The following is a 27593-nucleotide window of genomic DNA, read 5'->3' as shown; positions in this document are numbered from 1 at the left end:
CGTGTCAGATATTACCGAGAAACTTACAGAAACAAGACGACTCCTGTGTTGGCCATCGCATATGCCAGTCCTAGAATTCCACTTCCCATGATTGCGTTACCCAAGTTGAAGACAGACATCCCAAATGAGGTTTTCCCTTCAAACTGAAACCAGAGAAAAACAAAAAGTGTCTTAAAACTTCAGGTGGATGGAGATCTCCCATGATGCAGCAGTGTGAACGTACGTCTGTAAAGCGCGTCGTCTTCTTGTCATCAGCCCCTGATAAGAACTCCTGGCTCTCCGGAAGGTTGGGGTCTGCGTTCTCGGTTCTGTGAGGACTAACCAGAAAGATGGACACCGATTACCCAGAATCCATCTCTTCTTCTTAACAGTCCAAACACTTGTTTAATTGTATTTTTCACACGAGACACGTCTGCAGGTGAACACACACTCTTGTGGTCTCATACATACCTAGCGCTCTGGGCACTATTGGCTACAGTTTCCTTACAAGCACTGAAGAGCGACGGCCATCCGTCCACAAAGGGAAGCACAAAGTGGAGAAACACCCACAGTCATCATATATCAAGAGCAATAAGGGACACAGAGACATTCATCTGTCTGCTGCTGAGAGATGCTGTAATTAAAGCTTCAAGTGGGAGAGAAAACCTGACAGGATAATTAACAGCTTCATTATTCAGAATAAATGCTGGAACAGTCACTATCTCTGAGGTTAAACATGCTAACAGGCTACAGAATGAACATAATCTGTGATGATAAGTGTTCATGTTTGGAGTAGGTTAGCTTAAACGGGAACCATACTTCATGTTTGGAGTAGGTTAGCTTAAACGGGAACCGTACTTCTATGGAGTTTAATTGTTTAACAAGGTAGAAATCTGTAGTCAACAGGTTGGCATTAATTGTGTGAATGCTTAATAAAACATTTACACAATGAAAATTTGGAGTTTACCTAATACTTTAGTGGGTTTTTAGGCTAATTTAGAGTTTAGCTTCTATTTTAACAACAGGCTAACGTTTTTGACACAGTTTACTGAGGAATTTTTGGCTATTTTGGAGTTTAGCTAGTATTTAGGCAACCAGCTAGCTTTTTTGGCTAATTTGGCATCTCCTGAGGTTTTTATAAGACTAATTTGTAGTTTAGCTAGTATTTTAACAACTTGCTAACATTTTTGGCTAATTTGTTATCTACTGAGGTTTTATAGGTTAATTTAGAGTTTAGCTTCTATTTTAATAACAGGCTAATGTTTTTGACTTATTTAGTTTACTGAGGACTTTTAGGCTATTTTGGAGTTTAGCTAGTATTGAAGCAACCAACTAGCTTTTATTTTTCTAATTTGGCATGCACTGAGATTTGTTTATGCTAATTTGGAGTTTAGCTAATATTTTAACAACATTTTTGGCTAACATTTATATATCCTTGTCCTAATTCTGTTTTTGCTTATCAAGTAATTTAAAAATGTACAACAAAACATTCCCTGTGATTTAAAAAAAAAAAAAAAAAGATTTTTATATCAGTTCCACCACATTTACAAAAAATATTAATATTGGTATCGATATCGGCGATATTGACCGGTATCGGATCAATACCCAAATGCTCAGTACGGCGCAGCCCCGGTAACAAGACTCAGAAAAGCAAATATTTTCAGTTTTGGTTAAAGAAACCTTCAAACAAATTAACAGTTGGACCAATTATTTCCTCTTTGATAGCATGACAATCATTGCTCTATATTTGTCTGCAGCTCATCGGTTCCTAATCTGTTTACATCACGTGACCACCAGCTACGGTGGCCGTTTTGGATCAGTTGTTCTGCTATGGGAACGGAGCAGGGGGAACTCTGGTTCACTTTAAACCACGTGTCAAAGTCAAGGCCCGGGGGCCGAATCCGGCCCCCCTAGTAATTATATCCGGCCCTCCCAGATCATTTTATTTTATTGTTATTAATGTTATCTTGCGCTCATTTCTAACTTGTGTAATTTTGACAAAATATATGTTTAAAAAGAGTAAAATATTGAAAGTTATTTAAGTTTTAAATTGATTTATTCTGGAATAATGTTCCTGCCTGTTTTTATTCATATTTATGTTAAAAACGTACGTTTTTAAAGTGAATTTCTAAGGAACTATTGGGACTTTGCTGAAAATATGTCCTAGAAAGCGACCCAGGATTTTTTTATTTTATTTTATTTTAGCTTAAAACTGCATAATCATAAATAAAAGATCACTGGGATTACTTTGAAAACAGATAAAACTGGAGTGGGTCTTTAAACACGGAGGTGGAAGCATCATGTGGTGGAGAGTTAGTCCATTTAAATAAAAACGATTTTTTGTCCTTAACTAAATCTCTTTGACAGTTTGTATCTCGTGTTTTTAGAGATAAGGAGGAAATTAACTCCCAGTAGAGATCAAATGGAACATGAACGACAGCAGAGAATGAGAACCAATCAAAGCTCTGTTTCATGAGTTTTAATTAAAGGTTTGTGCAGCAGTAAACTGGCGCAGCACTAATCTGAGTCATAAATCAGACCGCTGTTATCAGGAGAGCAAACATCAGTGCTAGTATCACTGTAAGCACTGATTATGTTCATATCAGTGGCATCAATATTGCTGTGCTTTACACTCTGGCTGAACAATCAAACAATTATGCTAAAACAGCAGCAACAAGCTAATATAGATTTTCTTTAATGAGTCATCCTGGCATCTCGTTCGTTTTCATTTTCACTGAGACTTGAAGCTCATTCTCATGGAGATTGTGTTTTTAAAATGTTACCCCCCTGTGCAGGAATTCCTTTGTGTCTTGTTTGAAATTATAGTTAAAAAAACGACTTTCTGTTATGAAAATGACAAATATTTGGGGAGGAAAGAACTCACTTTTCACAGTCCTCTGCAGGCGGGGTTTTGGTGATCTCCTCCCCGCCCTCGTGGCCCTTCCCGTTTGGGATGGCGTTCACCTCCGCTGGGGGGGAGTCCACGCTCTCAGCCGGTTTGTCCTCGCTCATAGCTGCTCACGTTAGTGCTGGAAGATGCAAACGGAGATGCCTTTGATCTTCTGCTGGGGGTCTGTGGAAGAAAAACAGGCAAAGAGGCGTGTGAGGAAAAATGTCCTGGTAGAAAAGTTCCTCGTTTACGTTTTTAAATTGAAATGACGGCTGTTCAAAATATTTCATTTTCATTGATTGTTAAGTAAAAATTCAGTAAATTATATATAAGAAATATGCATAATTGTAAGTATTGAGCGCTGTTTTTAAATCTGAAAAGCAAAGTTTTTTGGATATTTAGAACGTTTTAGGAGAAAATAAACAGATTTTATTTTTTTAATTAAAATTTTCACCTTCATTTACTAACTAATTGTTTAGTTAGCAAGCTAAATACTTAATTTTAAGCTAAATATTTATTTTAAAATTGTCTATTTAGCTTACAAGCTAAATATTTAATTTTATTAAATTAAATTTAATTTAGTTTGCACATTGAATATTTAGAGCTGATCTAAATATTTATTTTCCTAATTAAATGTTTAAGTTTTAGTTTGGAGCAAAAATATTTAATTCTCCTACTAAATATTAATATAAAATAGTTAAAAACTGATAACTAAATATTTAGTTTGGATCTAAATATTTAATTAAAAACTAAGTAGTTTGGTAAAAACTAAATATTTAGCTTGTATCTAAATATTTAATTTATACCTAAATATTTAGTAAGATAACTACAACATTTATAAAAAAAAAAAGAGTTCCTTTTTTTAATTTCCATTTTTTCTCTTCATGGTACATTAAACCTAAAGTCAGTAAAAAAAACCAGTCAGACATTAATCTCCTAAACAGGAAGTACTCAACCAGAACCTCTCTTATCCCTAGAACATAAACGCTACACTATAGTGATTCTCCTGCTCTTTCCAATACGTTTATCAGCACATAAAAAGTCACGTTTTCAGCGATTTCAGTAATATTGATATTAATGTTCAGCTTGTTCAGAACATTATTGCTTTTACTTTTAGTATTCATAAACTTTATAGTTTGTGAAATATTGAGCAAAATGTGCTCCATAGGAAAAGGATGAGAAATTGCTAAAATCTTTCAAAAACTTTTTATATTTTCAAACTTGTGAACTTCTGCATACTTTCAGATGGAGACACCATTTAAAATGTTCAGTGATTAATGTTTTATTTGGTTAATTTGGAGTTTAGCTATTTTTTTTAGCATTATGCTAAACTGTATTTTTTTTTTTTCCAAATTAGACTTTTTTTAAGATCTTTAGGCAAATTTGGAGTTTAGCTAATATTTTAGTGTCATGCTAGCTGTTCTGTTAAAATGAGACTTTTTTTCCCAGTTTTTTTTTTTCATTTTTTTGTCTAATTTTGAATTTAGCTTTTAATTTAGCATCATCCTTTGACGCGTTTGTCAAAGTTAGTCTTCTTTCCTTTTTTTGGCTAATTCTGATTTTAGCTTTTATTTTAGCAACATCTCAACTGTGTTTGGCTAATTCAAACTTTTTTCGCATTTTATTTTTGGGCAAATTTGGAGCTTAGCTAGTATTTTAGCATTATGCTAACTGTTTTGTCTAAATAATACTTTTTTAATTTCTTACAACAAACTTGGAGTTTAGCTAATATTTTAACACTATGCTACCTTGCTAGACTTTTTTTCTTTTTTTTTAAAAATGTTGTCTAATTTTAAGTTTTGCTAATGTTTTAGCATTATGCTAGCTGTTTGTCAAAATTAGACTTTTTCCTGTTTCTTTGGCTAATATCGAGTTTAGCTAGTACTTTGGCATTATTCTAGCAGTTTGGGTAAAATTAGACATTTTTTCAGTTTTTGGCTGATGTGGCATTTAGCTAATATTTTGGAAAGTTTTCAGATTAAGTGTTTTCAGCTATCAGCTTGAGGACTTTTAACTATCAGTTTCAGCATTTTTAGCAGTCAGCTCTGCCATCTTGAGCAGCCAAATTCATCAAAAAGCCTTCACACCATCATTATCGCAGGTAATAGAATAGAATAGAAAATACTTTATTAATCCCTTTGGAGGTCCTCAGGGAAATTCAAGTACCAGCGTCCGTACAGCAGTAAAATACAAATAAGTAAAATAGAATAACAAAATAAAGTAATAAAATAGAATAGCAAAATAAAGTAAAATAGACTGAATATAGCTAAATATGCAATAGAAAAAATTATAAATACTGCAGAAAATCAACGTTGCACAATACCCTGAGTGTTTGTACATATTGCACTGGTAAGTATGTAAGTAATGCAACTTTTCTAGTTTTAACCTTCAATCCAAACAGACTTTTCCTGTTTTAATAAAAGTCTCTCTATATTTCTCAACACTTTTCAGTTACGGTTAAGGTTAGTTTTATTTTTTCCGTTTTCGGCCGACGACGTCAGGCGCCATCTTGTCTGCAGCCTCTCAAAGTCCGGGCACGGTGAGTGTTTTTGTACCAAACTTTCTTTACTTCTTTCTAACTTCTCCTCTGAACAAAAAGCACATTAACTCCCGCTGAAAATGCAGATTTGACAGTGAATAAACGCTTTGGCATTTCCAGAGAATCAATGACACATGAACTGACAGGTCTTCCCTATGAAGAAACAAAGCTTACTTTGCCGGTTCTTACTGGGCTCTCCGTTGGCCCTCATTTCCTGGGTCCCCTGTTGTGTTGTATAAGCTGACCAGCTGGCTCGTGGGGCCCAGAAGGGCCCCTGTCACATGTATTTCCTAGATGATGTTGACTAAGAAAACACCATCTGGCTGGTGCTGAAAGATCTGCTGCTCTAATAATGACCATGTTGGGATCTATACAGGAAGGTTGAACCCCCAGCCACTGAGATAGAAGGAACCAGCTAAGACCGGCTCCCAAACCAGTTCTGGTGGTCTTTGTGCTTACATTTCTCTGCTTGTCACTTTTTTTCTTGGTTTCCTCTTTTATTGAGGAGAGTTCAGCACTGAGTTTTCTGTCCTGCCACTCCTGGCAGCCACTCAGCTGCCCTTGTGTCCTCACACTTCTTCTGCTCCACAGTTCGTTCTTTAAAGGTAGCGGAAAAATATTTAAAGGTGAAAAACCCCTAATCTTCTCCGAGGAGTCCCCTGAACCTACCGGCCGCGTTTTTGTGGGCCTCCGCGCACAGCCAGGCCTCTCGGTGTCTCTGGGTAAAGCTGGTCAACATGGTTGGGCAGCAGAGCACAGAGCACAATGGGACATGTTGTGTGGTTTCCTGGGAACGGCTAGGGAAACAGTGCTACTATTGTGCCAGGCATCATTATACTGCCGAGGCCCTTTGGCTGAAGTTCGCCAGGCCACTCGAAAGGCTGAAAAGGTATTTCACTCTCTAATTGAAAAGACGCCATCTTGAATTCAAGAAATGCCAGTATCCAGTGTTCATGCACAGTTGTAGCGGAGCTGATGACGGCAACAATGGCAAAGGTAGGGCCAGCCTCATGGGACGAATCCCTACACACTGCCACAGTGCCATTCAGGTGGCGCACAAATCAAGAAGAGTTTGAAAGACGACACACCGTGGGCTGTCCAGTCACACGGCGTCATTCTTAGGGGTGGAGCTTAAACCCCAGACATGATTAGTCTCAGTTCTTTTCTTATGTTATCAGTTCGTTCTAAAGTCATGACAGCTGAAATCCACTGATTTGCTCACAACTTGAGGGTTAAATAAATGAAGACAGGACAAAGGCGGAAAAGGTTCCTGTAGTAAAGATTTATCTTACTATTAATCATGAAGAACAGCAGTCTCAGAAATCAAAGACTAAGTTATTACTGGAACTGACATTATTTTTCTGATATTAATATTCTAAAATAGGTGTAAAACTCAATCGATATGGGGACGAACAGGATAAACATTTATTGAACACTCTAAAACTACATTTTTATTTTTAACATAATTATGATCTAGATCTATAGCATTAGCTTTGATGATGGTAGTGGGAATGCTGTAAGGTGAATATGCTAGTGCTGATATCTGAAGATGCTGAAGTCAATAGCTAAAATAGTTATTTTAGCTAGCTAAAATAACTAAATGCTAAATTAGCCCAAAAAACAATTTAAAAAAATGTAGGTTAGTTAAAACAGTTAGCATATAGGTGAAAAAAATTGCTAAACTTCAAAATATAAAAAAAACTTAATAAGAAAAGCCTAAGTTAGCTAAAACAGCTAGCATGTAGCTAAAATATTAGCTAAACTCCAAAAATAGCCCCAAAAAATCTTAGTAAATGCCAAAATAGTCCAAAAACTATCAGAATGACAATTTTGAGGGTTCAAAACTGTAACGTTTTAACATAATTATGAATAATAAAAAGGCAGGAATATTATTCCAGAATAAATCAACTAAAACCTTAAATAACTTTTGATATTTTACTCCCCATAAAAATATATTTTTGTCAAAATTATACAAGTTAGAAATGAGCACAAGATAACATCGGGCCATTAATAACAATAAAATAAAATGATCTGGAGGGCCGGATAGAATTACCCGGAGGGCCGGATCCGGCCCCCGGGCCTTGACTTTGACACGTGTTCTAAATGATCTGAATTTAAACTTTGCATCAAACAATAAATAATTTGAACTAACTCATTTTAGTGCTGCTGAACAAAAAAAGTCACAATAAGAATAAAAACGTTTGAATTTTATTTGAGAAAAAACTGGTCAAACTTAGCGCTGGGTGTCGACAATAATGTCCAGAATCGATTCGATTTGATTCAGTGTTGAGTTTACACATTTACACACATTTTTTTGAAATACAATAATAATCTAAATATGTTTTGAAAATATTCCCAATAATTTTCTACAGCTCACATCCTGTAAAATGTATGTTTGTAAATCAAAACCTTTTACCACATAAAAAATAAAGTTTATTTACAACAGTTGCTTTTATCTTTTTTGTTTTTCTCATTCTTTGCTTTCAGTCCTCAGTTTACTGTCTCAATTGAGAATTTTTGGTCTGTTTAAACCAAATTTTACATATTTTACATGGAGGACATACCGGACATGACTGACAGAGATAGAAGTTTTGGTGACTGCTCTAGAACATCGTCTTCTGTTTATGTCCTCACTCAAGAATTTTTTTTTTCTAAACTTACATTTTTAAAACTCTTTAATCTGAGTTTTCCTTCACTTTCAGTTGATTGTGACTAGACCCCATACAAACTCCTGGTTTATGTCAGTTTGTTTAATATTTATGCTCCTAAGTTTACAATGTGTATTTTCCAGTTTAAAACTGTTTTTAAACGTTTTTTTTGTTTCAAATTTACAGCTTTTTATTTTATTTTCAATCTTTTTTCTAAAAGTATTTTTTTTCTAATTTACCATTCTTTTTCAAGTTTTTTGTATTTCTTTCAATCTTAAAATTTATTTTTTTCAAATTTTCTATTTTTTTAATATTTCTTTCTCATTTACAATGTTTACATTTAAGTCTAAAACTCTTTTTTTTTGTTTTTCAAAACCTTTTTTTCTAAACTTAATATTTATGCTCCTAATTTGGAGACAGGAAGTACATTGAAGTTTCCTTTTTGTCTGCAGAAACAAAACTTTAACTGTTATTCATTAAAAATGAGCAAAATGAAACGAACGAAGCTCCAGGAAAAGGAAATCTCCACGAATCGTCTTAACAAAACCAGTAACTTTTCTTCCAAGCTCCAAGCTCTTTGCGAGCCTCAGAGCCGCATTGTGATGCTTCGGGTGGGAGTAAATAAATCTTTTCACAGCCACGGCTGAGGCTGTTTGTTCAAATCCAAAACATCACATCCGTTTGCCAGCACACAGGCAGAGCGCGCCGCCGCTCGCTGCCTCTGACGCGGGCAGAGACGTCATCCGGCATGCAGGGAAGCTGATCCAGGTGGCTCCTCTGATCATTATTATTATTATTAAACTGATGCTGGAATCGTCGCTCGTTAATCCTCACTCTGAGATGCGCATGTGCGCACATGTCCTCGCCTTTCATTGATGTAGTTTGATACTATAATTAAATGTGGGGCTTTGTGTTAGCTCTGCATGTGAGTGGGTGTGAGTTAACGGCGATGCAGCTTATGTAATAAAGTAAGTAATCTGCATCCGGCCTCTTCCGCCGCTGCTGGTCCTCAAAGGCTTTCCGTCTTAATTGAGTCCAAATGTATCCACTTTTAAGTGTTTTAAAATCATTGTCTATTTCCATCCAAATCAATAAAATAAAGAAGGAGCTGCAGAAATAGAAAATCAGCAGGAAGTCAGGATTAATCCTTCGCTGTAACGGTTTAGTCGTCTGACAATCGCGGAGTCAGCCGGATTACGACCTCGTTTCACCAAAAGCATCAAAACCTATTGGAATTATTTGATAAAAATAGCACAAATATAACTGCAGTGAGTGAAAGCCTTCGACGTGTCACATGAGAAGCTGTGATGCCGTCTGCATGTGTGTGGAGTAAACAAAGAAGGGTCACTCTGCAGAAAGCATCTGCCAGCATGTGATCGGCTGCTTCACACCAGACAGGAGAACACAGAAAACCTCTCACTCCAAATACAAAAATGACAGTTCAGGCGGATACAGTGAAAGAAATCTCTATTTCTGTGTAATAGTGAGAATGTTTAGTCAGCATTCACACTATAGTGATTCTTCTCCTTTCTGTTCTTTTTTCAGCACATAAAAACTCTACCACACTTTTATCAATCTTTGTATTAAAACGTTCAGCTCGTTCAGGAAATTACTGCTTGTGTTTTTGGTATTTATAAACTTTATAGTTGAAATATTGAGCAAAATATGCCCCATAGGAAATGAATGTGAAAGTCTTCAAATTTTAAGTAGATTAGCAACAAGACTTTAAATATATTCATGGGCAATGTTTTCATCTTTGATAGTAAAATTAAAAGAAATTGGAGTTTGGCTAATATTTTAACATGCTAATGTTTGTGGATAATTTGTTATCCATTCGGGTTCTAAGCGCTAATTTAGAGATTAACTTCTATTTTAGCATCATGCTAACGTTTTTGACTTATTTAGTTTACTGAGGAATTTTAGGCTATTTTGGAGTTTAACTAGTATTTAAGCAATGTGCAAGCTTTTTTTTTTTTCTAATTGGGCATCTACTAAGGTTTTTGGGCTCAATTGGAATTTAGCTAATATTTTAGCAACACACCAACGTTTTGCTAATTTGTTATCTACAGGGGTTTTTAGGCTAATTTAGAGTTTAGCTTCTATTTTAGCAACAGGCTAACGTTTTTTACCCATTTAGTTTACTGAGGAATTTTAGGCTATTTTGGAGTTTAGCTAACTAAGCAACAAGCTAGCCTATTTATGCTAATTTAGCATCTTCTAAGGTTTTATTGGGCTAATTTGGAGTTTAGCTAAAATTTTAGCAACATGCTAACGTTTTTGGATACTTTGCTATCCATTGGGATTTTAGGCTAATTTAGAGTTTAGCTTCTATTTTACCAACAGGCTAACGTTTTTGAATAATTTAGTTTACTGAGGAATTTTAGGCTAATTTGGAGTTTAGCTGATATTTTAGCAACAAGCTAGCTTATTTGGGATAATTTGGCATCTACAAAGGTTATATTGGGATAATTTTGATTGTAGCTCATATTTTAGCAACATGCTAAGGTTTTTGACTAATTTACTTTTCTGAGGAATTTTAGGTTATTTTCGAGTTTAGCAAGTATTTAAGCAATGAGCTATTTTTTTCTCGCTAATTTGGCAACTACTAAGATTTTTTTGGGCTAATTTGGAGTGTAGCTAATATTTTAGCAACATGCTAACGTTTTTGGATACTTTGTTATCATTGTGATTTTAGGCTAATTTAGAGTTTAGCTTCTATTTTACCAACAGGCTAATGTTTTTGAATAATTTAGTTTACTGAGGAATTTTAGGCTAATTTGGAGTTTAGCTTCTATTTTAGCAACATGCTAAGGTTTTTGACTTATTTACTTTATTGGGGAATTTTAGGATATTTTGGAGTTTAGCAAGTATTTAAGCAACGAGCTAGTTGTTTTGTTTTTATTTGGGGGGGGGGTAATTTGCCAACTGCTAAAGTTTTTTTGCTAATTTGGAGTTTAGGTCATATCTTAGCAACACACTAAATATTTTTTGCAAAATTAGCATGTATTAGGGATTTTTAATCAAGTTAAAAACAAATGTTTCAGAAATGTAGGTGAACTTGAGCACTCTTTCATAGTTCTTTACCAAAATTTCCAGTTTTTTAGCAAATTTAACATTTAACAAACAGTTTTGCATTTTCAGCAAATCCCTTCAACAGTTAAAGTAAATTGCGTCACCATTTTCAGATAAAAGCTTAATCGTCTTCAGCGACTGAGCAAAAAGTATTTACACTAGCATTATTGCAGATAATCCAACTTTTCCAGTTAAAAATGCATTAAACATGAGCCAAGTATAAATTTATAGGATCATAAAACAAGTTCATTCTGGGCCTCATGTTCTATATCTAATGATATTTTCGTGTTAATAAATAACCAAGAGTCTTTATGACTTTCCAGATTAGAATAAGCCACATCAGGAAACTGCCGTTCAGTTTTATTGGTTCAGGACAATAACTGCATCAAGCAGGATATGAGAGGATCTGATAAACCGCAACCCACAGGTGGACGAATGAGATAAAAAAAAAAAACACATTCCCAGAAACTTCTAGGAAAAGGGAGAGTCATCAAATATTTAGGCAGAAGTAACACCAATTTTTGTTAACAGGTTCAAGGTATTTCCAGATTTCAGTAGACTTCTTTTCTCACTTTTTCCAAATACAAAAGTCCTACAAAACAGCTGCTTTTTAGGAGTTTTTCCTTACCGGGAGGGAGGGTCTAAGAACAGGGATAACCAGTTTTATTTAGTCTGTTTAGGTTAGCAATTAGCTATTGTTTATACTTTATGATCCACTTTCTGCTTCTGTAAAATGACTTGAATGAAGCCCAATGAGGCAATTCTACTGTGATATTGGGCTATAGAAATAAATTGAATTGAATTAATTGCACAGAGGTTACATTATCAGCATTGTGAGATTAGGGGTGCCACCATCCATCCATCCATCCATCCCTCCATCCATCCATCCATCCATCCATCCATCCATCCATCCCTCCATCCATCCATCCATCCATCCATCCATCCATCCCTCCATCCATCATCAAATCATATTTAAAGCACATTGGTTGTTTCTGTTAATCTTGTTGTACCATTTTGTGGAATTTCTAGGTAAATCTTTCAATTATTAATAAATATGAATTATGATGTCTCAGATTATTGGACATGATGACAAGGTAAGAATCTTGTAAAACATCCACTATTTCGTTGTTTTTTCTTATTAGGCCGGATGATGTAATGTATTTCAATTCTTTAAAAAAACAGTTTATTCTTAATCTAAATTGAGATTTTTAGAAATTAAATAATGAATCTCCCATTTTAAAGCGTCACCTGTCTTTTCACAGTAGTCTGGGATGTTTTTGGCTTTTAGATTTCTCCTCATCAAGACATTTAAGCTTTCTTTTCCTCTAACTGGCATAAATGAATTACACGGGAATTTGTTTGTTACAGTGATAGGATTCAAGGAAAGAGAAGAAAAGCCGATGACAAGTCAAATTATGTAAATAAACTCAATTCAAACCTTAAAAGTTTAATAAAACCAAACATGATGACAATAAATGTTATTATGAGAATCTAAAAAATAATATAAGAGAAATCCTGGAATGTTTAATCAGGAGGAAGTGAAAACTAAACATAACCAAATACCCAAATCCTCTTCATAACTCAATCTAATAAATCTGAAGATATGAATTTCTGTTGGAGTGAAATTCAATGATTTAACATTCATATGAGAGTAAAATCTTGGTTCCTGTTTTCAGGTCAGTCATCAGAATCTCGTCACACAGAGTCGTCCTCCCATCTGAGTATAAGCACAGCTGTGATTGGCCAGCAGCGAAGATGAGATTAACGTGAAACGCTGCTCTTCTCCTGGATTCCTGCCTATGAGCTGCTGTGGGGTTCTTAAGTCAGAGATTGTGACGTTTACATCTCACTTTATGCCTGTAAATATCCACAGGAAGTGGATATTTACAGGTATAGTCTCTTCTGAAGGCTTTCATTTTCAAAGCAGCGATGCAACAGTTGACCTTGGAGTTCATGATGGTAATGAGGTTTAAAAAAATTAAATATGTACTTAAAAGAGATCCTATGATTCTCCTAACCTCAGAACATTTAACCCTTTAACCCCTGAGGCGCCGCCGCTGACGCTTAAACACAAAATCTTTAACATACTGTAACTTTTAAACCGTTAGGAGGATAATTCCAGCAGATTCTGAAGAAGGAAAGTGGCTCATGGTGAGGAAGGATGGGCCCCCCCAGACATACATTAGTGCAGATCCAGATGATAGAAAGGTGTGATGTTCAGCTGAATGTTCTTCAGTGTCTCCTGAACTGCCTCTATGGAAGCACCAGCCTGATGACTCACTGTAAATGAGAGTTATTTATAGATTTACTCAACACTTCCTGTCACTCTGGCTCAACTCTAACCCCCCCACCGCCACCACACACACACACACACACACACTCCCCCCATCAACAGGAGATATAAAGCATCTCCTGCAGAGCACGGCAAAGGACCAAAAGGACCAAAAGGACTAAAGGACTAAAGGAGGCGTTTAATCCAAACGGCTATAGAACACACGGTCATTCCATTATAAACAGTGAGAGTATGATGACCGACACGGATCACATACATGAAAACCACGACAAATGTCGAAGCACAACGACAAAAACGGAAGCACAAAGAAAAAAGCCACAAAATGACAACAAAAACCACAACATAATGACAAAAACCACAACATGACAATAAAAACAGAAGTACAAACACAAAAGCCGAAGCACAAAGACAAAAGCAAAAGCACGAGAAAAAGGCCACAACTCCACAACAAACGCCGAAGCACAACAACAAAATCCAAAGCACAACAACAAAAGCCGAAGCACAACGACAAAAGCTGAAGCACAACGACACAAGCCGAAGCACAACGACACAAGCTGAAGCACAACGACATAAGCCGAAGCAAAACAACAAAAGCCGAAGCACACGACAAATGCCGAAGCACAACAACAAAAGCTGAAGCACAACGACATAAGCCAAAGCACAACAACAAAAGCCGAAGCACAAAAACAAAAGCTGACAAAATTATGACAAAAGCCACAACAAAACAACAAAAGCTGAAGCACAACGACAAAAGCTGAAGCACAACGACAAAAGCCAAAGCACAATGACAAAAGCCGACAAAATGACGACAAAAGCTGAAGCACAACGACAAAAGCCAAAGCACAGTGACATAAGCTGACAAAATGACAAAAGCCACAACATAACAAAAAAAATAAAGCACAACAACAAACGCTGAAGCGCAATGACAAATGCTTACAAATTGATGACAAAAGCCACAACACAACAACATAAGCTGAAGCACAACGACAAAAGCTGACAAAATGATGACAAAAGCCACAACACAACAACAAAAGCCGAAGAATGGCGACCTACATTTTTTCTTATGACAAATTTGTTCAAATGCCAGTTGAGTGACTATCAAGGCACACATTTTTTTTTTTTACAGAGACTTCTGGGAAATTTCTGAGTCACTGGATTAGATTTGTAGATTTGAACACCCTGAAAAATGTTAAACACCTCATTCATGCACTAAGCAGTATAGTGATGGAATTGGACGAAGTCTTTGTCTTAACTCCCACTTTAATCACGAACTTCTAGAAACTTGTTTAGACTATAGAGCACACCCACATGAAGAAAAGCGCTTCTCAGAGCTTTATTTCACTCTGTTTAGAGGATCAGATTTAAAACATACATTTCCTGGACACAATTACACTTAAACTCCACATCAAATGGAGAGGAAGGGAGAAGGGAAGAATTCAGATTGGGCCTAAAAATCTAATCAATACAAAGATTTCACTTCCATTCATGACTCCAATGAAAATGTGGATATTTGACAAAAAAAATTACATTTAAACACTTTATTTTTCAAAAATTGTTCAACCGCAATGCATCATGGTCTATATTCACTAATAGCTAGTATTGATGCACATTGTTTTTTCACAAGGACTTCTGGGAAATTTCTAGGGCCCTGGATTGTGGAACTATAGATTTGAACAGCACTAAATAATGGCGAACGCTCTAGATACTGTGTAGTAAAAGTATTCAGACATAACTGTTGTCTTTTCTTGTGTTTCTGTGCACGCTGACAGAGACTCCGCTCATTCACCTGTGGATCCCGTTAAACAGTCACACCTGCCTGCATTTTACTGACACAGTATTTAGTAAACTCTCAGTTTCGTGTTGCATCACCTTCTGTCTATGTACTTTAAGGCTATTATTTTTGCCCTTTTTCCCTTCTATGTGTGGTGAGATCTTTTTGTTAAAGAATTGTTGTTATGCCCTTTGTTTTACCTGCATCTGCGTTCTTACCTGTTCAGCTGACTGTCACAGTAAAACTATCCAGGAAAACGAAAGTGGCTGAATTTATTTTCTCAAAATTGAAGAAGCTCAAATGTTTAATCTAGCTTGAGTATTTTTTGGTTTTCTTAGACTCTATGTGTGTGTGTGTGTGTGTGTTCGTTTTTGCTGCCTCATAAGGACTTCCACCTGACTGAACACATACACGTGGGGACTTGTCGCACGGTGGGGACCTGAGTTGAGGTCCTTGCAGGCAAACCCGTTCTGATAGGTCCAGAACAGTGTGTAGACACCCCCCCCCCCCTCCAGGTTATTTTCAAAGTCCCTATGAGAGCCACTTAACGACAAAATTGTGTGTGTGTGTTGCTGTGTCAAGGCTGTAGAGCGGGCAAAAGTAGCGGGTCACAGAAAACTGCCCTATTCAGTGGCTGTCAAGAAATCTGCCAGTCTTGCACCTTCTTTGATGAAGTGTTTATGTCTGTGTTTTCACTTAGTGGTACTTTTACAAATTGACTATTTCTGCTACATTTTAAGCACATTTTCTGTATTATTATTGTCGCAGCAGCAGTTTACTGACTGCAAGGACCATATTGTTTTTGCAAAAAAGTGAAATAAAGTCAAAAGCCTCAGAAAGGCCTCAAAGGACAGGCCTAAGCCCACACAGACATAACCAGTGTATAGCCGAACACAAAACACACACACGGACACACACAAACCTCTATATTATTTCTGATTTTTTATATTTTTATTATTTTTCTTTCTTACTGCCTCTTTAATGAAAAATTTGACCCCCACCACATACTCAAGAAGTCCCCAAAATTTCCACAAACCTAGGGAAAATGGTACAAATTTTTTTTTTAGAATGAACGACAACCCCCCCCCAAACGATGACATCATGGCGAGCATTCCCGCCAAAAAAAATGAATGGGGCCAAAATTGACGATGCAGCCAATAAAAATATTTCAAAATACGCAAACGAAAGCCAATGACACGCGTCGGGGATAACCCCAGGGACATTTGGAATCATTATGGGATGGCCACACGATTATTATGGGGGCCATCTTGTGGCAAAATCTGAGATTTGGCAATTTTCCCGTTTTCCAACAATATGGGAAAACAAAACTTTTGATCATCCGATTTTCATGAAACTTAACACCAGCTGGAATCTTTAACCACCCCAGAAGTTTCAGCGACCTTTGACCTTGGGAAGAGGCCGCCATCTTGAATTTTTTTGGAAATCCAAAAATTATTTTTGCTGATTCTTATGAAACTAACTTCAATCTGTTTGGTGACCGCAGGCGAACAAAACACAAAATGGTTGCTATGGAGATATAACCAACAGAAAAGGCACCATTTTGAAAAAAGTGCTTTTGCAATAAATTTCCCACATACATCTCAGACCAGGTATACAGAGAGAGAAGGGGGGGGGGGGATTTAGGGGTGCATAGTCGCTGCTTAGGAAGTGAGCTTGGGTCAATTGTTGACGTCGAGGGCGGCGAAGCTGCGTATGGGCGGGCAGCGAGGTAGAAGGCGGGTAGCGACTGCAGGCCATCCAACGCCACTCGCGGCTTTAATTTTTTAATACTGTCACAAAGCTACACAATAGGTCACATAAACCAGTGACCCTGAAATGACAATTTCATTGGAAAAAAAAATAATTATCCAAGGTTCCAAATACTGCTCAGTTCTTTGTAATCATTACAACTGTAAGGGGCTTTTTAAATGGGGGAGGGGCTGTTGCCACTTTTATACAACAATGCTAAAGGAACACACGCAGCACCGGGACAATGAGTTCTTATCAACGGGAGCCTAATCTACATTAAATTATGATTTCTTTCAAAAAACGTACACTCCAGAAAATCAAAACAAACACGACTAAAGACAAAACGACATTTAGAAGGGCATAACACCAATTAAAGGTGAAGATCTGCTGCAGAAAATAATTATAAATGTGATGCATTTGTTAGGTGAACATAGACAGCTGGTAGAAAGTAAACAGTGGTCGTGCAATCAAAGGATAAAACTAGAATTTAGGCCAAAACAAACGAGAAGAGCTTCAACAAAAGAAACAAAAACACAGAGAAACCTGAGAAAACGTTAGCTAAACACCAGCGTCCGGCTCAGGCGTGGAGTTGGTGACCATGTTTACATGCACACCGTATTTCAAAAGAAGACGGGGATTCCAGTCTGTGTGTTTCTGAGAATATTCTGAGTAATACAACAGAGGAAATGATTATGTTTGTGTTACATCATTCAGTCAGTCAGGTGTAGTTATGATAATAGGACCACCCAGAAGAGTTTGCATAAAAATTCAAAGCCCTCAGATTCAGGATGAGAGGAAATGTTAACATAACTTAACCCTTAGAACATGAATATTATTTTTTTTATGCGAGCATTCCAAAACTACAAATCCAACACAGATTATGTGAGATTAGGTCAAAAATATGCTCATGTGCATAATCCAGGACTCAGTAGTGACAGTGTTGAGTAACATCAAACTCAGGCAGATATTTAAGCAGAAACTATTTAATGCATTTCTGATGTGAATAAGGAGAGAAACGTTTGATGAGCATCTTCAAATGTTTGACAGCTTCTGCGGAAATAGATTGAATTGTCTGTTTTGTAAAAGCAAAGTGCTGACTAATGTGATCACAGCTTAGCAACTGACTCAACAGATCATTTTTTATTCAACGATTAGAAAGTAGAGGGATGAGTCCTCGATGCTCCCATGATAAAGCTGTTCTCCAAGTGAAATCAGATTTCAGACGCACGAAAAGAGGTGAGATTGGGATCTTAGTGCAAACCGCCAGTCTGAGAAAACTCAACTTAAACTTGTGAAGAGGAACTATTTGACAAATATGTAAAGAACTAGGTATTCTTTGCTTTCTGATCTTGTATTCTAATCCTAATTGTGTCTATAGTCTCTCTGCAGTAAATAATTATTTATAAAAATGACTAAAGTTGACAGGTTTTCAATGACTGGGTCCTAAACCTGTAATACACCTGCATTATACGGTTTATTCTACCATATTTCTTCCATAAGACTAGTTTAAGATGGAGTTGCCAATAAAATAGAGAAAACATGAGACTAGAACTGGATGTAAAATCCAGTAAAAATATTTTTAAAGGCTAAAACATAAACTAAAACATAAGAAAATGTCTTGTTTAAAACATTGAGGAATCAAACCAAAGAAAATGAAAGAGTCAAAGATAAAACATCTCAGAGACATTATGTGTGCGCAATGATCTGCTAGATAATACTAAAATAGTAAATGTGTATGAATGTGTAGCGGTTTTCTGTTTTATTAAGGCTCAAAGTGCTTTTCAGTCCCAGTCCAAATCACCGACTCAAACACACACATTCTCACTCCCAAGTCGTCACGTATTGACGTTTGGCTAAGGACCCCTCCACGTTACTTTTTGATGTTTTGAGTGTCCCCAACGTGTTGTTTTTTGATGTGCTGGCTGTCCCCAAAATCATAGATCGCAAACTTCCGGGCCGCGAACTGGAACCGGTCCAGTACTGTGACGCAAGCGTACTGGTACCCTAACCTGGCATCAGATGCGGTACTAGACACGATACTGGACTCGAACCGGTACCAGATGTGGTACATCAACTAATTTAAAAAACATTTTTGATGTATATACTGTGTATCCCAGGCGTTTATTCCCAAAAATTGGCACAGACAGAATTCTGATGGCTAATGGGTTCATTTTGTGATGAAATTCTGTAAAAAAATTGCAGACAACACCAGATGAAGATTTCAGGATCTATTAAAATGATGAGAACATTGTTCTGATTCGCACTGGCTGTGAACGTTTCTGTTTTCTTTGAAGCATCATTAATCTCTGTATCAAAAATCTTTTTGATGAGTATCTTTCTGCCTTTGCTCAATAATCCATGTTAAAAACAGATCTCACAATTTGTCGCTCACTCTTTCCACCATGAAATGGTCTGCTTCCTTTATCCATCAGGTAATAGTCTACTCCATTTCACAACCAGGAAATAGTCTGTTCCCTTTCTCCATCAGTTAATAGTCTACTCCATTTCTCCACCAGGAAGTAGACTGCTCCCTTTATCCATCAGGATATAGTCTGCTCCCTTTCTCCACCAGGAAGTAGACTGCTCCCTTTCTCCACCAGGAAATAGTCTGCTCAGGATCCATCCCAAGATGTCGTGCAGATTCCTCACCAAACGTTTCTTTACAAAGTTTGAACGCTACATCACATCGAATCACCGCTAGCTTCATGGAGAAAGTGTTTGTGTTAGCCTGGTGGAGCAGATTCTTCCTGGAGGGGGCGTTTCTCAACTTGTGATGTCAGCATGTGAGGACACGCTCGTTTTCGTGGGTATGGGGGGGGCTGATACTGAGAGAGCAGGTTTTTAGAGGATTACTCAGAAATGCCACTTTGGAGTTTTTTTATAGTGAATAATGAACAATAGAAAACACTTAAAAGCTCAAAAAGTTATTTTTTTTCATGGTATGGACCCTTTAATTACACACGTTTATCAATGTAGCCTTGATTTACGTGTTATTTTCTTTATTTAACCCTATGACGTTAGACTGAGTGCCCAGATTTATATAGAACAGTAACATTTTGACTCTTTAGTTTATGAAATCCACGTTCCTTCAGGAAGTGCAGCTGACTTTAGACCGTACCATGTCCATGAGTCGAAAAGTGTTCTTCAAATAAAGTTAGATTTGGTTTTTACGTCTTTTACGATGTTTAAACAGTTTAGTTTAGTTTGTATTTATAGGGTCTTTCTTACATGGACAATATTGAGAATAAAACATTAAAAAACAGATTTTCATCCAAACAATCAATCCTCATCAGCATGTCGTTCAGTGCCAGCCCCCCCCCATCATGTGACCCCAAACAAAGTACCACGCTCTTCTGTGAGCTCCTGCTGCTCCTCACTCTCCTGTTCTCCTCCTCATCACGTGGGGATGGAAGTGAGGGAAGAACGTGCATCAGGAGGACGGTCGCATTCATTCAGCTGGAGGTACAACTCACGCAGTGTGTGGTCACCGCCGTGGACATTGTGGTGCGGACGCCGTCACATGCCTCGGCGCCGCCGCACGGCAAATCCCAACCTGACAGAGAACCTCTGAGCCAAGCAGGCCTCCAGTTTAAGTAGATCAATGTAACAAAGTCTTCATAGAACAAAGAGAACAAAGGCCAACCATGAATGAAAATTGCTCTTTTTGAAGTTTTTTTTTTCAACTTTGGAGTTTCTTCAGTTTGACGGATGCTAAGATCCGACAAAGCAAATTTTAGTCCTTTGGAAGTGAACTTTGAAATAAATGACTGCTTTCCCCTGTACTTTTATTCCCTGTATGTTACACAATTTTGCAATTTCACTGCAGGCCTCAATTCTTTTCAAATAATCTTCTCACAACAAAGTCACAAGAAACCTGCTTCTAAGCCCCGAACAGTTCAGCAGTGAGAGCAGGGTGTCAAACTCAATCGCACAAGGGGCCAGAATACAAAACACACCTTAGGTCGGGGGCCAAACAGGATAAACATTTATTGAACACTAAAACTACATTTTTAAAACTTTAAAACGGTAACTTTTTAACATAATTATAAACTAGTTTATTTAGCATTACCTACAATTAATGCTAGTGTGAATGCTGTAAGCTGAACTTGGCCACTGAAGATGCTAGTGCTGATTGATGGAGATGCTGAAATTGATAGCTAAAAAGGCTGAAGTTAATAGCTGAAAACGCTAAGGTTGATAGCTGAAACCGCTAAAGCTGACAGCTGAAAACACTGAAATTGATAGCTAAAAACGCTTAGGTTGATAGCTGAAAACCCTGAAGTTGATAGCTGAAAACGCTGAAATTGATAGCTAAAAACGCTTAGGTTGATAGCTGAAAACACTGAAGTTGATAGCTGAAAACACTGAAGTTGATAGCTTAAAATAGTGAAGTTATAGCTGAAAACGCTGAAGTTGATAGCTTAAAACAGTGAAGGTATAGCTGAAAACACTTAAGTTGATAGCTGAAAACGCTGAAGTTGATAGCTTAAAACAGTAAAGTTATAGCTGAAAACACTAAAGGTGATAGCTGAAGACTCTGAAGCTGATAGCTAGAAATGCTGAAGTTGATAGCTGGAAACGCTAAAGCTGATAGCCGAAAACGCTGAAGTTGATAGCTGAAAACGGTTAAGCTAACAGCTGAAAACACTACAGCTGATAGCTGAGGACTCTAAAGCTGATAGCAGTGAAGTTATAGCTGAAAACGCTGAAGTTGATAGCTTAAAACAGTGAAGGTATAGCTGAAAACACTACAGCTGATAGCTGAGGACTCTAAAGCTGATAGCTAGAAACGCCTAGGTTGATAGCTGAAAACGGTGAAGTTGATAGCTGAAAACGGTGAAGTTGATAGCTGAAAACGGTGAAGTTGATAGCTGAAAACGCTGAAGTTAATAGCTGAAAACACTAAAGTTGATTGCTAGAAACGCTAAAGTCGATAGCTAAACTAAAGCCAATAGCTGAAAACGCTGAAGGTGATAGCTGAAAATGCTAAAGCTGATAGCTGAAAACACTAAAGCTGATATCTTAAAACACTTAAGCTAAAAGCCAGCTAAAATTTTAACTAAATGCAAAATTAGCCTAAAAAAGCATAGGTTAGAAAAAACAGCTAGCATGCAGCTGAAATATTACTCCAAAATAGCCCAAAAAACTAGCAGAATGACAATTTTAAAATTTCTAAACTGTAACTTTTTTACATTATTATGAATAATAAAACAGCAGGAATATTATTCCAGAATAAATCAACTTACACCTTAAATAACTTTCAATATTTTACTCTCCATAAAAATATATTTTGTCAAAATAATAGAAGTAAGAAATACGCAGAAGTCAACATCGGGTCATTAATAACAATAAAATAAAATGATCTGGAGGGCCGGATCCGGCCCCCGGGCCTTGACTGACACATGAGGATTAGAGGATATTTTTTTCCACTCTGATCCGGCAGACTGACACTGAAATAATGTGAACTTATTAAATCTGAAACCGATCTGTGACATCCTTAAGCATGTCTTCAGATTCTGAGTTTTAAATTAATCTGTGGTAATTAAAAAAAGAGTGAATGTGATGCTTCACATGTATTTTAATGAAAGCATTGAATGGAGACTATAAAAGAAGTGTTAAGGTGTTCAATTTTAAGACTATCGCTCCATTGGTTCCCACCAGGAACATTCAAAATGCATCACAAGACATGACCTACATGCTGTTTCCATCTGTCTGATCGTAGGGAGCACAAATGAAACTGACCGAGGGCTAACATGCAAAAATCTCTATTCCAACTACGCCAGGAAGCTCTACCTTTTGTTTTTTTGCAAAGATAAATATAAAATCCACGTAAACCTGAAGACTAGACAGTGGCTCAAGTCCTGTCCTGCTGTAATGAAACAAACAGATTGCCAGCATCTTTCAGACACAACCTAATTCTGACAAATCCCTTCATGTTTTCCTTTCATTTAGGAGCACCAAATGAAAATTCCTGCAGGATTTAAAGAAGTCCTTGAGGACAAATGTCTCTGCAAGTCCATATTTGTTCTCTTCAAGAAAGGACAGAAGAAGGACTCAACGTTTTCACAAACTTCTAAATGGGACAAGAGTGAGGAAAGTTTTGGATTTTATTATTGCAAACATTACAATCATGCATGGTTGTTAATGAATGCTATTTGTGCAAAGTATCGAAATGCATGATCACACACAAGCTTTCTTACACGCGCCAGAAAACAATCAGAAAACGGCAGACCAGAGGTTTTATTAACACACCAGATCAAAAGATTAGCCACTCCAGGCTGCATGCGTCCTTTTACACAACATTCAGCCCCTGAGGTTGACCGGGAGATCGAGTCAGTGAGTGCAAGCAGGTCAGAACCGCACTTTATAGTGCAGCAGTTTCACCTGCAGTCTGCAAAGTCTGCAGACTTCATCAAATTATTTTAATTCATCTAAAGCAGGAGTCTCAAACTCCATTTACTTCGGGGCCACTGAAGGCAGAGTCTGGCTGTATGGGGTTCCATTTGTGCCAAAATTATGTCTTTCTAGTCCACTGTCTGTATCTTTGGTCCATTGTTTATGTCTACTGAAGAAGTTTATTGAACATTTGTTCATGTCTATTTACTGCTAAGCAATATCTTCTGTGAAATGACATGAGCTAACGACGCTAGCAACTGTTGCTAAGGACTTTTCTGACGACCTTTGAAGACAGGGGCCACAAAAAAATCGACTCGGGGGCCGCAAATGGCCCACGGGCCGCCAGTTTCAGACCCCTGGTCTATATCTTTGGTCCATTGTCTATATCTACTGAACAAGTTTATTGAACATTTGTTCATGTCTATGAATTACTAAACAATTTCTTCTGTGAAACGACAGAAGCTAACGACGCTAGCAACTGTTGCTAAGGACTTTTCTGACGACCAGATCCAGCGACAATAGAAAATGCAACATTTTTGACTGAAACATCACAAAGCAAATACAAAAGCTTTCATCAAAGAAGTGTGGACATGCAGAAGATATCGATTAGTAGACATAGAACTTTCATATTAAGGCGGGGGCCAGAAAATATCAACTCGAGGGCCACAAATGGCCCGCGGGCCGCAAGTTTGAGACCCCTGATCTATGTCTTTGGTCCATTGTCTATATCTACTGAACAAGTTTATTGAACATTTGTTCATGTCTATGAACTACTAAGCAATATTTTCTGTGAAACGACATGAGCTAATGACGCTAGCAACTTTTGCTAAGGACTTTTCTGACAACCAGAAGGGCAGAGGCCACAAAATATCGACGTGGGCGCCACAAATGGCCCGCGGCCCGCCAGTTTCAGACCCCTGGTATCTTTGGTCCATTGTCTATGTCTACTGAACAAGTTTAATGAACATCTGTTCATGTCTATGAACTACTAATCAATATCTTCTGTGAAACGACGGGAGCTAACGGTGCTAGCAACTGTGATGTAGCGACTTTGATATAGATTATACTGCACATATTTAAGATATATTGTAAGGGGGTAGATTAAAAAAAATAAACCTATGTGTATTGAGGTCATTTATTTTCATTCATAATTTATATAACATTTTTCTTTTGTTTTTTTTTATCATTTTCTATTTATTGTTCAAAATAAAGGACTAATAATTAACTAACGCCAGTTTGAGACACCTGATCTAAAGCATCTAATACATCTAATACATTCTAATGAGTGGAAACAATGTGGATTTAAAAGACTTTAACAAATTTAGATATGATAACCCCTTTTTTTTAAAGAAACTCAGTGAACTGAACGTGTGAATTTTCCCCCTAGGTATAGATGGCACCTGTCACCACACTGTGAGGCGGTGGGAGCCAGCTGTGGTTTCCTCTCAACATGTCACAGCCGTTTCAATAGAGAAAGCTGTAAAATCAGAGCTTGTCACTCATTAAAGTGCATCACATCCTGTGATGTGGAGAAAATAATGATCAGAGGGGAGTTTATAGCATGTTAAATGAAGTTCTCAGCAGCTGATCCAGACAAAGAGCCTGGTGGTCATCATATATTTTTGAACCAATTAATCCTGCAGATTGTCAGATAAATCTAAAGGAATCAAGAGATTCTGTAGTCTAAAGAGGGCCTTAAATCTACTGAAAGATCAAGGACACCATCTTTGCATCATCATCTTCATCCTCATCCTCCATCCTGACTGAAGTTTAACTTTGCACGGACAGTTAGTGTCATCAGAGACGGCCGCGTGCCAACAAGTTCAGCATCACGAGCGTCCCCGCGCCTTACCCGCGAGGTGCCAGTCTCTCCAGGGAGCAACTCCAAACGTCTCGACGCCGGTCTGCGCTGCCTCCTCTTCCTCTGTCTGTCCCGCTGCTCGTCTCACCGCCTTTCCTCCCGCCTGTCTCACTGTCATGTGTGTCTCCCACCGGATTGTCCTAGTAATCCTCTCAAAAGTGGGATGTGAAGTGTTCGGTTCCGCCTCCTGTACGCACAGCCGGACTCAAACGAACTAAGTGTTCTCTCTCTTCAAGCCAGAACGCGCATGGGGCGCGAGATTGGCACGCGCATTTGTACCGATGCCCAGCACTGGATGGATGAAAAAAAACATATATACACCCTTTTTTGTATTTATTTTAACAAATAAGAACAAAAAATGCGTTTTAATTGAATGTGCTTTTTGTTGCGGTTTTGATTCAGGCGCGCGCTGATCAAGGACTCCCGCGCGAACCGCGCATTTATTTAATCTGTGCACCCGCGTCCCCTTTAATTGCTTGCAAAAAAAATGAAACCACTTATTAAACACGATCCAATTGGAGTGTCCTCTCCTGACACGCAATCGGCGACGTAAACAGCAGGCAAGGCCATGTGCCGCTGCTTACGCACGCACGACGGGCATGCAGCGCGCGCGCCATTTCTAGGTCATAGCGCGTTTGGATGTCACGCTGCTCCAGGGATGTCTCTCTCTTATTTTGATTTTCTCCCCTCCTTCATTGATGAGGATGATCGCGCCTTGTTTGGTTGAACGGCAGAAGCTTCTTCCAGGTTTATTTTCAGGATGCTGAATATTAATAAAGGGTGAGGATTTTTTTAGGATTCAGAGCTGCATCTGATTTTGCAGCACAGATTCATGTCCTGTCAGACTTAATTCATCATTCAGACTCCCAGCTCTGCTTCCAGGCGGATCCAGCAGGTTTGGCTTCCCTGTGCAGAGACTGAGATGCTACAAGATGCTACAGGTCACTGAAGAAGTAAAGCCACCAACTGCATGAAGAATTTGCATTTGGAAATTGTTTATTTCAAGCAACCAATCAAAGTACAAATAAGACAGAAATAGACACCCATATAGAGAGTTATATTAAACAATTAGTCATAAAATTGGTTGGAAAATGCACACATACTCAGTTGCCAATAAGGTCATCGTTACTCTTAATCCCAAATAGACATAATAGCTTATTTGCATATGACACATTGAAACCATTATATGTTACTAAGTAGACATTTGTCCTTTTGATGTTTCTGTTTTCATGTTAGATGATCAATCGTGAACTTTAGGACTCATTCCACTGCCTCACCTGTCCTGCAGCTTTAATGGGGCTCTACCATGCTTTTCTTAAGGCATTAACTATATCCATATATATGTATATATATATATATATATATATATATATATATATATATATATGTTAGCTTTGGAACACTAAAAAACAGAATTGTTTATGAAACATTCATTATTTTTATTAAGTACACAGAAGTAAAATGACTCAATCTCTGAGGCTCCGCCTTTCGATCCTTGAGGGTACCGCCCATCTCATGACATCATCCGAGAGCTGGCCTCGTTGGCATGTTACCCACAAATATATATATATATATATATATATACATTAAGAATATTAATGTACCTACTGTGTAGCACAGAAGTTTATCTCCACAATTTGGCACAGACTGAATGGAGATGGCTAACGGGTTCATTTTGCAGAATTTGGTCAGAAAATACAGACAACACCAGATGAAGATTTCAGGATTATTAGAGATGATGAGAACATTGTTCACTGGCTATGAGTGTTTTTTTCCCCTTTTTTGAAGCATCATTAGTCTCTGTTTAAAAAATCCCTTTTGCTTCAATGTGGATCATTTTCCTGGAGACACGTGCACCTTTACGTCTGTGCTCAGTAATCCATGCTCAAACCAGTTCTAATCTGTCGCTAGTGTTATCCACCAGGAAATACTGTAGTCGTCTTCCTCTCTCCATCAGGAAATAATCTGTTCCTTTTATCTACCAGGAAATAGTCGGCTCCCTTTCCCCAGCATGAAATAGTCTGCTCCCATCAACTGCCAGGAAATAGTCTTTGCCACTTTTCTTCCAGGAAATAGTCTTCTCCCTTTCTCCACTAGGAAATAGTCTGTGCCCTTTATTCAGCATGAAATAGTCTTTCCTGTTTCCCCACCAGGTAATAATCTGCTCCATTTCACCACCAGAAAATAGTCTGCTCCCTTTTTCCACCAGGAAATAGTCTTCTTCCTTTCTCCACCAGGAAATAGTCTGCTCCCTTTCTTCTGCCATCTTCCCAGTATCCCCGTCTGCTTGCTCCATTCTCGGACACGTTCAGGATCCATTCCAACATGTCGTGCAGATTCCTCTCCAGAATATTCTTTGTTTGATGCCACCGCAGGAAATTTGAACGCTAAATCA

At 37.7% G+C, this 27593-nt stretch overlaps 1 protein-coding gene across 2 annotated transcripts in view; it reads right to left on the bottom strand.

Moving 5' to 3' along the window:
* Nucleotides 1-25605, bottom strand: part of LOC112144554 (sodium-coupled neutral amino acid transporter 3) — a 56046-nt gene extending 30441 nt beyond the window's left edge. Inside the window, exons 1-5 of one of the 2 annotated variants that reach the window (XM_024269130.2) lie at nucleotides 25190-25605; nucleotides 2864-3052; nucleotides 451-492; nucleotides 224-317; nucleotides 28-143 (exon numbers count right to left, since the gene is read on the bottom strand). In XM_024269130.2, coding sequence (XP_024124898.1) covers nucleotides 28-143; nucleotides 224-317; nucleotides 451-492; nucleotides 2864-2991 — 380 coding nt within the window. In that variant the 5' untranslated portion in view covers nucleotides 2992-3052; nucleotides 25190-25605. The remainder of the gene's footprint in view (nucleotides 1-27; nucleotides 144-223; nucleotides 318-450; nucleotides 493-2863; nucleotides 3053-25189) is intronic. The other variant, XM_024269131.2, reaches the window with a different exon arrangement.
* Between the last annotated feature and the right edge of the window lie 1988 nt (nucleotides 25606-27593).

Source organism: Oryzias melastigma, linkage group LG5 (assembly GCF_002922805.2).
Source record: "Oryzias melastigma strain HK-1 linkage group LG5, ASM292280v2, whole genome shotgun sequence".
NCBI lineage: Eukaryota > Metazoa > Chordata > Actinopteri > Beloniformes > Adrianichthyidae > Oryzias > Oryzias melastigma.
This window is presented reverse-complemented; position numbering and strand designations above follow the sequence as displayed.